This window comes from Taurulus bubalis (assembly GCF_910589615.1).
Source record: "Taurulus bubalis genome assembly, chromosome: 3".
Classification (NCBI taxonomy): domain Eukaryota; kingdom Metazoa; phylum Chordata; class Actinopteri; order Perciformes; family Cottidae; genus Taurulus; species Taurulus bubalis.
The window spans coordinates 39,509,748-39,524,747 of NC_136591.1; the positions used below are offsets into that span (position 1 = coordinate 39,509,748).

The window sequence follows — 15,000 nt, forward strand, 5'->3', positions numbered from 1 at the left end:
CGTCAGGAAGGAGGAGAAGAAGAAGGAGGTGAAGAGGAAGATGGAGGGATGGAAGAGTAATGAATGAAGGATGATGAGGGATTGTTTTGCCTCCTCCTCTTCCTCCTCCTCCTCTTCCTCCTCTTCCTCCTCCTCCTCTTCCTCCTCCTCCTCCTCCTCCTCTGTGAAGATGTGAATGCAGACAGACAGACATACAGACAGGGGTAAGACAGTTATATACATATATATGGATAGTATTGCTTTTCTGTTATTAATTCATAGTGTCCATAACATTTTATTTTTAGGGACATTTTAGTCATAATTATTAATGTGGTATTTCATAAATGACACAAACATTTAAAGAACATGTATGATGTTAAATGTGACCCTGAGCACGGCTTATAAGGCAGAGACATTTATCTCATTACTTTCTTTAGTGTTGGGATTGCACTTGGTGGAGCGAGATAAAAAAGGGAGAGAGATAAATAGAGAGACAATAGAGTTAGTTGAGAGAGAGAAATGCTTTGAGGAGACTGACTTTACTCTGATTTTATTTTTTGTCGTCTGTAAACTCATTCCAAGACGAAGATCCAGTTGTTGTCTATTTAAGTCAATTACTGGCTGCCGATCTTTGTGCAGTCGCTATTTTTTTTGGTTAAACCTATAAATCTGGTCATTAATTGGACAGAAGCGTTCAACAAGGACGCTCACTGACAGAGAGGTGAACGGCTTGCAAAGTCATTTCCAACAAAAAGGGAAACAATCCAAGGCTATGAAAACAGGCATTTCGTCAATGCGGTCCTGCATGTAGTGTGCAAAGAGTCTGAGGGCAGAAACACACCTTTTCTTTCATCATAATTAGAGTAAATGCAGGTAAAACACAGGAAAACTCTCTAAAAAATACTATGTTTAAAGTTCACGTTTCTGTCAATGGAGTCTGGTGGCTTTGAGGAGCTCATATAAGCTCTGTTTCTCTTCGCGTTCACTGTGAATTAAGTGTTTACTTTCAGTTTTGTTTGTGCGTCTTGATTTAAGCTTTCAGGTTGTCGACCTTTGAAAGAGCAGCTGATAAAACTATCTCCATTCAAGCTCCTCATTCTCTCTTTGACTGGAGCTTTTGACCTTATCACATGGACTTCATCGGCATTGTCAGCCTGAAAATGAGAAATCATGTTTGATGGAGAGAGAGGCAGTTTTTCCGATTTCTTCTTTTTTTTTAGGGCCGTGAATGTTCAGATGTTAATATTTTGGCAATAACAGGGATTAAATACTTCACCCAGAAAATAACCATTTTGTGTATCACTTACTCAGCCCGTATTACGTTGAATTCTTAAAGAAAACTAAAAAGAAATATAAAAAGTGTGAAGTCTTGATCAATTGAAGTAAATGGGGTCATTGTTTGTACTTATCTGGACTCGTCTGGAGTCAAAAAGGTTTTGAATAGTAAGAGTTTTAGCGATAAATGCCTGTGTTTGGGAAGCAGTTAGCATACGACGGGGTAAATTAGCCTTGTAATTAAACTGCCCGAGTTGTGTGAGAGTTTGTAAACGGACGTTTTGATGTAGTTCTGCTGCTGTTAAATGCAACACCATTTTTAGATTCCTCATTCGCTGCATGCGGTGAGTAATTGAAACACAAATGGTCATTTTGTGGTTGAAGGACTCATTTAAACCCAGATCATTTGAGTTTTGGAGGGAAGGGACTCACAACCACAGGGTCCACCACGTCCACGCTCACAGCAGGCCGAACAGACTCTATGATGAAAGAATGATTGTCTTGTCTCCTTGGTGAAGGCTGCCGATAGTTGAAAAAGCCTCTATTATTGATGTCTGCGGGAGCAGCACAAAGACTCTAGGCCTCTGATCGGCCGCTCGATCAAAGGCGAGGTCGTCGGCGTCCGGAAAGAAAGACGGAGTGTCTTTTTCCGACGGTTTCGGGCAGCAAACAACACGACTGGACGTCACGTCGTTTGCTGTCCGAGACCGTCGCAAAAAAACTGTCCCTTTGACGGTCCAGTCCAGCAGGAAGTGGGCGTACGCATCACAGCGAGACAGGAAGTCATTATGAAGAAGTCGTATTTAGCCTCCACTGAACGGTTGAGTCACAGCTTGGTCTCTGCTGGATGGCTGTCGACACTATAGCCCAAACACTCTTATTTATTCATGCACAGAAGGGCACCGGCTGCCGAATGGCACTCGGTGAACTACACAGACAGATTGGTGGGGAAATAGACGGAGGATGAACGACCGAGGCAGATAGACTGTTGAAGAGATGAGAAAGACAGGTCGTCAATGAGGGAAACAGACAGACGGGTGAGAAGATCTCTTCATTTTGAACAGACAAGCAAAAAGGGGGCTTTCTTTCTCTCTGATAACATCAAATGCACCGTGATACATCTGCCAGGGCTCATGGGTTTCACTTAAATCAGTCATTTAATGATTATCCAGCCAGGAAATTGGATTTTCTAGCCCCCAAAATTCATTTTGGTGCAAAAAAAAAACTCATCACACAGGCCTCCTAACTTTGATTAATTTGGCCTAGAATGAAACCGGTGGCTTTTTCCTCCAGACGACTCGTTTACTGCATGTTTCGTTGTGTAGCTGGTGCAAAATGCGGTTGAAACAATATGTACGCTAGATGACTTTTTTAACTGCAAATCACCAACATTAACTTTGGATCAAAGTCTTGATTGAAGACTTTCTCCCAAAAGGATTTATACAAAGGATAATTTTATTTTTTTTCCATTCAGCATCAAAACAAGCAGCCATTAAATTCAACAACCCAGCGCTTGATTCATGAAGAAACACGCTGGATATCTCCAGCGCTTCCTTGCCGTCACTGGTTGTACGATAAACTCTATATTTGCTCCTTTAACGCAGCACACCTTTGCATTGATTCCACTTAATTTGATTCCTTTTTTTGTTGTTTTTGCCTCATTGATTTGGCAGGACAAACCTTTTTAGCAGCAGACCGCGTCCGATGCGACTGTCTCAATACAAAACAAGGCTGACGGCTTAATAATTGAGGCCTGACCGAATTATGCGGCCGAGTGAGCGACTGCACTGCGTGTCATCGAGGTAATCGAGTTGGTACCTGCTGCCTCCCAGGACTCGTTGGATTACCGTCTGCTCAGACAAGGCGTGGGAAGGACAGGACGGACAACAGAGCAGCAGGCTTCTCAGCAGCATCTGCTATGAATCCCTCTGGATTACAAATGTGCAGCATAAACATGTAGGTTTAAAAATAAGGAAACGTTTGGCTTTTCAAGCAGTTAGTACAGTTTAATGCGCTCTTTGTTATTTTTAATGTTCAGCTAAACAGCTTGCGCCTTCCGTCAGTTGAAACAAACCTCAAGCAACTTTGCGCACCAGAGCCTCAAAATATGAAGGAAATACAGAAATCATGACGCATAATGCTCAAAATTGTTTTTGTTTGTAGTCTATAAACTCGGTAGTGGTGCAGTTTGTATTCTTTAAACCAGGATGTGTTGCAGTTTGTACTCTTTGAAATTTGAAATATATATATTATATGTATATATATATATATATATATATATATATATATATATATATATATATATATACATATAAATATATATATATGTATATATATATTTATATGTATATATATGTATATATATACATATAAATATATATGTATATATATACATATATACATATATATATTTATATATATGTATATATATATATCTATATATATAAATATATATATATATATCTATATATATATATATATATATATATATATATATATATATATATATATATATATATATATATATATATATCTATATATATGTCACGGTGTTCCAGCAGTTTAATGGAAAAGATTGCTTATTTTTTTGCTTGTGGTGTTTTATTGTGAAACATTTGCAGGATATTGACGGTACAACTATCGAAAATGTAAAGTGGAATTGATTGTTATTTTATATAATTTTTTCTTTTTGGTAAAAGAAAAAGCATGTTGATTGGTCATATTTGACAAGAATGTTATATGAAATGTGTGGGAGAAGATTTTGCTCAATGAGCTTTCGCCAAAGCTTTATGTGAACCATTTACGAGGAACAATCGATCACATTGTTTTCATACAGATATTAAAATGTATGGCTCATGCAACTGCAGCCAATGTCATTTTTCGTTAAGTTTTGTGTTAAGTGTATGCCTTAATAGTTTGGGGCCTTTTTAACATGGGATGCTCTGTAAATTTAGCAGATGTTCACATCACATTTCTCCACAATTGTCACTTAAAATGCATTTTGAATGGTTGAAGCCACATTACCGCCCTGGCTCTTAGTCCATCTCCAAATACAATTTCAGCTGAGCGAGACAAGCCCGGTACATAGAGTGTAATAAAAACACTAAATCATATTTATTAAAACGTTGCACCCTTTTATGAATTACTTTAAATCATGGGGATGGCAACAGAATCAAATTCCCCCTCGACACATCTCTATCTCTCAAGAGTCGTAATCTAATTCCTCACTGCCACGTCAACTACATGATTGGATTCAGTGTTTTATTGAATTTGCTGTAAAGTGAAATGACTCTCCTTCCCCTCTCGCTGACCTCCAGGTGAAGGGAGAGGAGGGAGATTCCACGGTGTCGACCTCCTCCAGCACTCCCCGTCCCCATCCCCCTCTCCGGGGGACCCCCACCAGCCCCGCTCCCTGGAACCCGTCACGGACACCTTCCACCAGAACCTCCCCCTGAGGAAGACCCACTCTGACCTCGACACAACCTCACCTGCAGGTGTGTGCGCCGCCATTAAAGTGGTGTTTGTCTTTCTCTTGTCTTCCTGTGGTGCAGGTCACCACCAAAAAAACCCATCTCTACTCATTAACTGCTAACTCCAGTTGGTGTTGAAACTAGAAACCCGAGATTTTACTGCACAAGGTGCTTTTTTCATCTGATGGGACCATGACAGCAATTTTTTATTGTGTTTTTTTTTTGTGGGAAAAATTCTATCTTGCTAATTTTATTTTATAAAAAAATATCAGTTTTTCTATCAATTCAGATATACAGTTTTAATTTTGGCATGTTTGTATTCCCACTTGGCTTAATCCCAAATTAAAATCGGTCACTGTGGCAGGAAAACATCATAATAATTTGTTCATTCTGCTTTTCACAGATCCCAAATTTTTTATTTAACAAAAAACAACACAGCGGAGATTGATGTTAGGTTAATCATTTATTCCCCCTGTATACGCGGTAATCAGTTTTCCTCAGTGAAGGATGGCGTTGCCAGCAGCCAGGATCTTGTCATGCTTAATTGATTGATTCACAGCAACAGGGATACGTAAATACAGGGGCTTTCTAATCTATTTCAAATTCTGATCCATTACAGAGGAGGGCAAACGATTACAGAGTACAGAGTATAATCTAATGCACATGTGGTGCATTGGGTAGTTAAAAGTGTTTTTTATGCAGCCTGCCGACAGCCAATCACAAAAGGGGTCCATCACAGGAACACCCGAGATGAGTAGTCATTCACCGATTAATCCAAACGCACACAAAAAGCAAACGTTCCTGTAGTAAAAAGAGTGCAATGAATACTGAAGGTCTGGAGCTGTATAAGATTATGTGCTGACAGTGTGCAGAAGTTTTTTTCAGATATAAGCTGGCAGCTGGAAAGTGTGTAGGTTATTCTAAAGGATTTATTGCTGTTGAAGTAAGCAAGACAGTCACTTTCCTGCTGTGTAGGGAGATGCATTTTTTTATTTGTTAGTGGGTTGAATCTGCTGTAAGGTCATGTGAGTTTGTTTGGATCAGTTGAGTCGTGCTAATTGTCTCCTCCTCCACAGGAGACACACCGGACCATCTTCACCCAGGAACTATGGACACCTCTGGGCTGCTGTGCTCAAACACACCGTCCTCCTCCTGGAACGGGCCAAAGGGCTCCACCTTTTCACCCGGAGCGTGGAACGAGCCGTACAATTACAGCATGAACAAAGGCCCGGCGGTCCCGCCGAAACAGCACAGCGTCGTCGGACACCCCGGAGGCGGGATGCAGGACAGGGTGATGCTGGTGAGCTCAGGACAGTCGGCAAGCCCACATTCCAGTTCGTTCAGGTCCGTGACCAACCCTTCTAGGAGAGGAGGGACTAACATGCCGGGGGTGTCACTGGCGGCGGCGATCATGGGGAAGCGGAGCGAGACGGAAGGGGCTGCAGCGGACGGAGGGAGGGGAGGAGGAGGAGGTGGGGTTTCGGAGGCAGGAAGAGGGCGAGAGAGGTCGGCCCGTTCCATAGCGGCGGCGAACGCCTTCAAGTTCCGGGAGCGTTCCCTTTCTACGCCCACGGATTCTGGTTCCTTCAGCTTTACAGAAGGTGGTTCAGGACAGCCAGACGGGAACATCTTGCCCACGGGGAACGGGAACGGGAACGCAACGGCACTGACAGACCACCAACAACAGCATCAGAACTTTATGGGTTTGGCAGAGAACTACGCACTCCTCTACCCTAGAGGGAGCTCCGAAGACAGCACCAGCACCGCCGACACAATCTCCGTCACGGCGTCAGACTACAGCGCTGACGGCCGCTTGCGCCTACGCTCGCGCTCCATCTCGCTGAAGAAATCCAAGCGCAAGCCGCCCCCTCCCGTGAGGAGCGTCTCGCTCATGAAGAACCTCGGAGACGCCGAGGGACGAATCTACCACGGAGGCAGCCTTTACCGGGATGGCCGCCCAAAGAGCCTGCACATCCCCAGGGACCACTTCCCAGACTTCCAGCCCGATTTCCTCCTGCCCAGCTCGTCCTGCTCTTCTACACCCAGTGTAGTAGAGCGGGAGCTGGGCCGTGGAGGCACCGATGGACCTCCGAGCCTGGAGGTCCAGGCTCCCGAGAGAGAGGGAGAGACAGAGCTGACCTTCCCTGCTCACTGGCAGCTGGGGGAGTGGAAGAACGACCCTTACAGGTAGGACATGAAATCTGTCTACTTTTCTGGTTGTTGGTTTTCTTTCTAATTGGCTCTTAGCTATTTATAAAGTTTGGTAGGTTAAGACTAGAAATGCAATGAGTTCTGCTCTCTTCCAGGTCGTTATCAGGCTCCAGCACAGCAACAGGTACCACAGTGATTGAATGTATGAAAGTCAGAGGCAGCTCGGAGTCCCTGCTTGATTCCCCCTCCACCTCCAGAGCGACCTCACCCTCGCAGCTCTCCATGGAGACTGACATCAAGGCGTCCTCACCCTTCAGACCCCCGGGACTCATGTCCCCGTCAAGTGGCTATTCCAGCCAGTCGGAGACACCCACTCCAACTGTTCCCCTCAGTCACATGGCAGGTCACGGGACAATCGGGACATTGGGTTGTAAGTTGCGTCCAAAGATCCCGGAAAGGAAATCGTCGCTACCGTCGCCCAAGGACCCGTCTGCGAGGTCTAGATTGTCCTTCGAGATGCCAGGGAACGCACATCTGGAGCTGTCATCGATCAAGCCAAAGCAAAAGGCCAGCAGGCGACACTCCGACACCTCGACGGCGGCGAAGCCGGGGAAAACCAGCCCCAACTCCTCGCAGGCGTTGCCAGTGGTCACCCAGAATGAGCTGAAGACTATTCGGCTGCGCTCCGTCTCTCGCGGCGACTTGGAGGACTGCCCCGACGGGGCTTCGGACACCATCGAAGAAGAACAGCACGGCCGAGACTTTGGCGAGGACCCTAGTCCGCCACCCACCCTACCCAAACCCAAACCACCTGTCGCTGTCAAGCCCCCATTGCCCAAGCGGCCCCTAAACCTACTCCTCAAGTCTTCTTCCCCCTCCTCAACTTCCCCCCTAGCCCTGGAGTCACCTCCTGGCTCACCCGTGGACCGGCCGGTGCCCCTGGGCAACATCTACAAAGTCATGAGAAGACCCAAACCCAAAAAACCTCCACCACAAACATCAAGTCCCTCAGTTCTTCCAGATTATACCACCGCTTCACAAACTGCCTATGATCATCCATTCCTCGCCCACTCCCAGTCCCTCTTCGATCTCCCTCCTCTTCCGGACCCCCAGCCTCTCCTCGAAGACCCAGCGATGGAGCCCGAATTCGACGCAGACCCGGAGAGTCGTCTCGGTCCGGAGGACGGAGGATCGCTCCCCTCGCCCTGCAGCAGCCAGGAGGCTCCGGAGCTCCAGGACAAAAGCAAGACCCTTCCCTCAAGGATGACGATCTCCTGTCTGGCGGAGCTGTCGGACAAAAAGAAACCCAAGGTGAGGAAGAGATCATGCAAACCGTAGAAATACAGTTCATGGAAGCAAAGAATCTTGCTTATGTCTTCATGTATTGAAATGATCGTTCTTTTCCAGGTTCCCCCTCCAGTCCCCAAGAAGCCGAATGTCCTACTGCTTCCCTCGTCGGTCCACTGCTCCACCAACGGCGGCACAGAACGTCAGGCCCCACAGGCCGAAAGCCCCGTGGGCCTCCGGTCCCCCGTGGGAACTTTCCCGCCAGAAGAGTTTCACGGTTCTCCCGTTGTTCCCGAAATGCTAGAGCAAGACGAGGACCACTTAGGAATATACGAGGAGAGTTTGAAAGAGTCGTCGCTGCACGATTCTTCCCTCACAGAGCTGGAAGGAAAAATGGGCAGCACTGGGATCGTTGGGGCAGGTACGTACCGTACTGTTTTTTGGCACATGCAATTGAACTGTAACTTCAGCTTTACTTTGTAAAATTATATTAAAAAATACTCTGACAAAGCTGAAGAAACATTACACCCTTTATAGGGCACTCATTGAAATACTCTGTGAGGAAAATACCCATATATGGTTACTTGGGCGATAAAGGCCTAAAGGGAGCGCCCCATTAATAATAATAATAATCAAAAACATTACAATATGACCTAAAAAAAAAAAATCAAGAAAAACAATTGGACAGAAGAAAATAAATAAATAAGATATCAAGAGTTCAAATAAATTAAATAGGATCCCTTCACTAATACATTTAAAATATATATATATATATATATATATATATATATATATATATTCAGTATATATATATATATATATATATATATACATAAACAATTTAATGTTGTAATTGGCTACTTTATAATGGTTTGTAGCAATGTATTTCTAGGAAGAAAAATCATCCCCTGAAGGCTTGAAGAAGTAATTGTAAAAGGTTTGTAGAGGAGAAACGCAGCTGTAGTCCATAGAAACCTTTCAACCATTCAAACTCAGCTTTCATTGAAGGGTACTTTTTCATTAGTGAATTCATTTAATGCATGTTATTTATCAGACAACAACTATTGAAATCCATTCGTCCATGGTCTTCTTTAAAAAGAGGCTTCATTAAATGAGTAAATCTAGTATGCACTCTATTATGCACAATTAGATACACCCATACTGTACAGGCAGTATTTGCTAACAAATATTAGCGTATAAATACTGCTTTATCTGAGTCAGAGGTGATATATTCATGTGTTATATTCATGTGGTTGATGAGGATCTTTTCCTGCTGTGTTTGATGCATAATTTCATGATTCTGCCAGAAGGAGAATTTTCCGTTTTTTTAAAGCAAATCAAAGCCCAATCGCGATAAAATTGGACTAGAATCAAAACACTGACTGGTTCCCACTGTTTGTAACAGTGCGGATGACATTCATCATTATTATCTAATAATTACCTGGATTGTGCGCGTGACCAAGTCAGATATGTGTTTGATTCGCATACACGTGTATTGTGAATATTGAGTATAATTTTCTCTCGTCTTGTTCAGATGACTCGGCAGCCAATGAGAAGACGGTACTGCACATCACCGAGGAAACGGACGACGTCGCGTCGGCCGGCTCGCCCGCAGCACACACCACCGAGGACCTGTTCACGATTATCCACAGGTGTGTGTGTGTGTGTGTGTCCACGTTATACACACATCTCATTCATGCAGCACACACACTTACTGTAACTCCAGCAGACGCCTCAGGAGGCGGCTGTAAGAGGCTTAAAAGGTGCGTTATTAATTTATTAACTTATTAGCGGAAATGGATTCAGCCAAACGCTTGTTATGGCCGCGAGCGTTGAGAAGCGTCGTCTCGTTGAAGAGGTGTGAGGCGGACCCGGCACACGGTTCCCTAGCAACGGCTACACGTACAGAGTGCTACTGTATGACCAGCGGCTCTTTTATTAGAATCTCTCTAACACACACACACGCATGCACATACACACATACACACAAACACACACACACAATCACAAGCATGCACAGACACACGCACACACACACACATGCGCACACACACATACAAGCACACACACTCACTCACTCACTCACTCACTCACTCACAGACACACACACACACACACACACACACACACACACACACTGCATCACCAGAACGCTCGTCTCTAAGCAACAAGTGTTCGTTTTTCTACCTGATGCTGAAAATAGCTTGAAAGGAGAAGGAAAGGTGAGTGGGAGGAGTCAGCGTGTTTATCTAGAAACAAGAAAGGATGGAATCCCTTCTGTAGTCACTCGTTTACTTCATGGACTCACTTTCACTCAGAGCTCCTGGTAGATCACTGGGATCACCTTTCAGGCTCTGCCAGGGATTTTCAGTATTTGTTCTTGTAATGTGTGTATCATTGTTTTTAGCTATCAAATCACCTGAGAAACCATCGGCGTGAATGTTAAACCACAATGCAATGTTACAGCCTTCATTTAACTTTCCCAACATGCTACCAGGTCTTGAATTGGAACAATCGTTGAGACAGATTTCCCTTGATATCGATCCTTGCCCCGAGTAAAATGTCCCTGAACATTTTGGGGACTTCGTGACTCGGGTGTAGAATGTAAATGTGCTTCTTTATCTCACCATTCTTTACCCTTTTGCTAATAATCCTCTCTCCTCTTCATCCAGGTCCAAGCGAAAGGTTCTCGGCCGCAAGGAGCCGACGGACTCCTTCGGCAGCCGGCAGAGCCTCGTGTCCCCGGTGAAGCACAGCGCCTGCGGCGGCGGCGGCGGCGTCGACATCCGCAACATGACCTTGGGCAGCCAGAGGTCGAGCTCCCGCAACGATAACTTCATGGCCCTGCTTCAGAAGAAAGGCAGCAAGTCTTCCGGCGGCGGCGCCAGAGTCTCCGCGATGGAGCTCCTCAAAAGCACAAACCCTTTGGCGCGACGGGTCACGGAGTTTCCCGCCTCTTCATCGGCGCCGCCGGGCGAGGGAGGAGACTCGGCGTCCGGTTATGGCAAACCACACGATCAATGAACGGATGTTAACCGGGGTCGACGAAGCCAACCAACCAATTCTACGACGTGCCGCCCGCTTGGGGGCCCTTTTTGACTAGCACGTCCAATCGGCTCGCTCCAACTACTGATTGATCATTTGCACCGTCCAATCAAATTGGAGCACATTGTTTTTTTGGGGGTTCAAAACGGTCCCTCGTTCCATCGTTCCCCGTCAAACCAGTTCCTCTAGTAGAAGCGATGAAATCTGCGGAGAGCGACGTTTGTTCCTCGCTGTATTTTCAATGAAAGGTGGAGGTTTTAAGGGTTTTTTAAGGGATCTGCTGGATGGGTGTGGAGTGGACCTATACGGATATACGGTGGATATCTTTACTCCTGGCTCCTTCTGGACGAAGACAACAAGAGTCCCGGACGACAACAATGGTCCTACACATGAATCTGTCACCAGTTATTACCGATCCGCAAGGATACTGCGGAGGACCAATGAATCCAAGATATAAATGGAATGAAAAATGTTAGATTTCCAAATGATTCGTCCACAATTCAATCGAAGCCCTTCAACCAGCCGGACTACGGATCGTCGACGCCTGTAGAGCCACGTGGATCGAAGGGTGTGTTTATTTGAGAAAGAAAACACGCCCCAAAAACCCCCTTGGTCATCATACCGTCTGCATTTCGGTGACTTGAGCAGGATTAAGGAAGAGGAAACCACATGGGGGGCTTTTTGGCCACCAAAGATGACGCATGGGCATGTCACGTATTTAGTTCGTGGACCTTTTCGATCCAAATCATTCCACAGAGGCAGAAAAAGAAAACAGACATTTTGGAACGCAAGCACTTTTCTTTTTTTTCACCAATCAATTATTTTTTCAAGTCTTTGTTGAAATGTGTTTTATTTTTCGTGCCAGACGGCCATTTACTGTCCAAGGCTCCACTGGGTCGCTCCGGTGGGCGGAGATGAACGTGACGCATCGATCGACGGATCGTCGTTCGCGGACACGAGGACTAAAAATAGTGTACAGCGAGCAGCTTGGACAGCAACCTGCCCACACACACTTACACACACACACACACACACACACACACACACACAAACACACAGACACACACACACAGACACGCACACACACACACACACACACACACACACACGGAAAAGAAGTAACGCCATGGAAGACAAACAGATCGGAACAGTGTGTTTTTGTGTGTGTGTGTGTGTGTCTGTGTGTGTGTGTTTATATGAGTGTGTGTGTAGATGAAATCTGGCCTGTGGAGTTTCTGTACAGGAGAGTATGAAGCAGGCCCGGTTATTAAACAGGGTTTTTATCCATTCTTGGTCTCTGGTGACGGGACCAAAGGTCTATCAAGAACTACAAACAGACCAGAGGGGACCTAACGGTGTGTGTGTGTGTGTGTGTGTGTGTGTGTGTGTGTGTGTGTGTGTGTGTGTGTGTGTGTGTGTGTGTGTGTGTGCGCGCGCTTGTGTGTGTTCATGTATATCGAGGGAAGTGCCAAAAGACAAGAAAAGAAAGAGAGAGAGAGAGAGAGAGAGAGAGAGAGAGAGAGAGAGAGAGAGAGAGAGAGTGCACGTACCCACGTGCATGTTCATGTGTTTGGCAATTTTGTGTGTGTGCGCGCGTGTCCTCACTCCGTGTGCAATGTGTGTGTGTGTGTGTGTGTGTGTGTGTGTGTGTGTGTGTGTGTGTGTGTGTGTGTGTGTGTGTGCATCGTCAACCCGCCGTTTCTTTCTCGCGACGAGGATTTGAGTGATCTCAGCCAGCCGCCCCTCTCCATGCACCCAAGCACACGTGTTCCGGGAACCAAGAGGATTCTGGGAACCAAGAGGATTCTGGGATGGATAACAGAGGCACAAAAAAAAAAAGGGTTCTGTCGCATAGCGGCGGTACGGGGAGTGGTCGGCGTTTTTTTTTTCTTTTTGCTCTTCTCGCCTCAAAGGTGAGGTGGCGGTCTGCGCTCTCCTCCTCCTTCCTTCCCTCCCTCCCTCGCTCCTCTCCTCCTCCCTCCATCCCTCTCTCTCCCTCTCTTCTTCTTCTGGCGCGTACGGTAGCACACACACACACACACACACACACACACACACACACACACTCTCTCTTTTATCTACTTTACACGTAGCACTGCTCCTCTATGTCACTTCCTCTTTTCTCCATCCATCCTCCCTCCCCGGCTCCTCCCCCATTCTCCATTCACCTTCCCCATCTCTCTCTCCATCCCTCCTTCCACCTCTCTGCATTCAGTCTATGCATCCGAGCTCTGCGGACGACACGACACCGGATGAATGTCAATGAATGACTGTTAAAGAAAAACACATCTTTCTATCAACGCTTATCTTCTGCCTTCTCTCTTTCTTGCTCTCTTGAGTTTTTATACTTTTATTTGAGCCTTTCGTTCGTCCGTGCGACGTGACGGAGACGAGGAGGGTTTGAATGTGTTTTTTTTTCTTTTGCATAAAGGACCTTTACGTTTTGGACTTCTGCCGGTATTTGACCCCCGACCCCTCGGCTCTGTGGACTGTCTGAGAATGTTTGGATTAGCGGCGGTTCAGCTTCAGCTCGACCACCTGACTTCTCCCCTGAGACGACGGAGGGAAACCTTTTCATTTCTGGACTCAGCGAATCCCTCGGTTCTACTGAGTCAGAGCTCCCCCTAGTGGGCGGAGGAGGAGAAACCACACCTAACAACGAGAGAGTATAAGATATACAAAAAAACTCCTACACACACACACACACACACACACACATACACACACCTCTCTTCCCTACGACAGTCCTTCAGGTACTCCATCATCCTGAGAAGAAAAAAAAGATTTTAAAAATGTATCACCATTTATGATGACTAGTCAAGTGACGCTTGTTTTAAATATTTAGTGAATGAAAAAAAAAAAAAGAAGATGAACCTATAAATCTGTGTTTGTTTGCCTTGTATACTGAATTGTGGGCGTTACTTTGTTTTTGTTTGTTTTATTTGAGCTGCCTTGGTAGTAAGCACACACACACAAACACACACCCAACCTTTGCATAAATCTTGGCCAAATTATCAGTAAAGGTGTAAAAAAAAGGAGCATTTATGTTCAATCAATCAATCTAATTATCAAAGTATCTGCCGAAATCTGCATTCATATACAGGCATGCAGAGGAAGGCGGTGTATTGATACCCCGACATGAGCAATATCACAGATCTGAGATCAGATTAGTGAAAATGCATTTGAGCAGATTTAGTTGAAAACGCAGAGACAGAGAGGAGCGATAGAAGAGAGAGGGTGCGCTTGTTTTCGGTGATGTTGAGTATGTAGAGTAAAACGCAGTGTTTTTTACCTCCGGTGCCGACAGATGGAATACATCTTCAACGCGGCCGTCTTTAGCAGGGAAGTGAGTAGAGGTACAATCATACGGGAGCACTGCGATCAGGAAGAAGGGTTAGAGTTATTGTAATTTGTTGTTGAGAAGAATGTGTAATCTTCTACAGACTTCCACCGGAGGCCGAAATAATCTGATCGGTCGGGTCACTGCCAACATTTTTCCGGCTCCCGCCATTTTCCCGAACGGTGAGAATGTTTCCCGCCTCCGAGAGGCGTCTGCAGAAAGTAGTTGACGACATATTATATTGAAAATGACATTTATATAAAAGAGCTGACACCAGAAGTATATTGGACGTGTAATCCGTTATCCCTTCTTTAGAAGCTAGGGAGCGGCGGAGGAGGGGGAAGTGAGGGTGTGGAGCAAAGGGGGTTGACGAGGATTACCACGCCGAAGAGTTTACACGTTATTATACACATCCTCTTCTTTTCCCTTCACCTCCTCGCTCCCTTCTTCTCA

At 45.5% G+C, this 15,000-nt stretch overlaps 1 protein-coding gene across 1 annotated transcript in view; it reads left to right on the forward strand.

Moving 5' to 3' along the window:
* The window catches only part of nhsl2 (NHS-like 2), a gene marked incomplete at both ends in the record, with an annotated part of 126,166 nt that extends 114,980 nt beyond the window's left edge, over positions 1-11,186 (forward strand). Inside the window, 6 exons of the mRNA XM_079215155.1 lie at positions 4,572-4,748; positions 5,801-6,911; positions 7,031-8,186; positions 8,283-8,583; positions 9,697-9,814; positions 10,835-11,186. Of these exons, the coding sequence (XP_079071281.1) occupies positions 4,572-4,748; positions 5,801-6,911; positions 7,031-8,186; positions 8,283-8,583; positions 9,697-9,814; positions 10,835-11,186 (3,215 nt within the window). The remainder of the gene's footprint in view (positions 1-4,571; positions 4,749-5,800; positions 6,912-7,030; positions 8,187-8,282; positions 8,584-9,696; positions 9,815-10,834) is intronic.
* Positions 11,187-15,000: the final 3,814 nt, after the last annotated feature.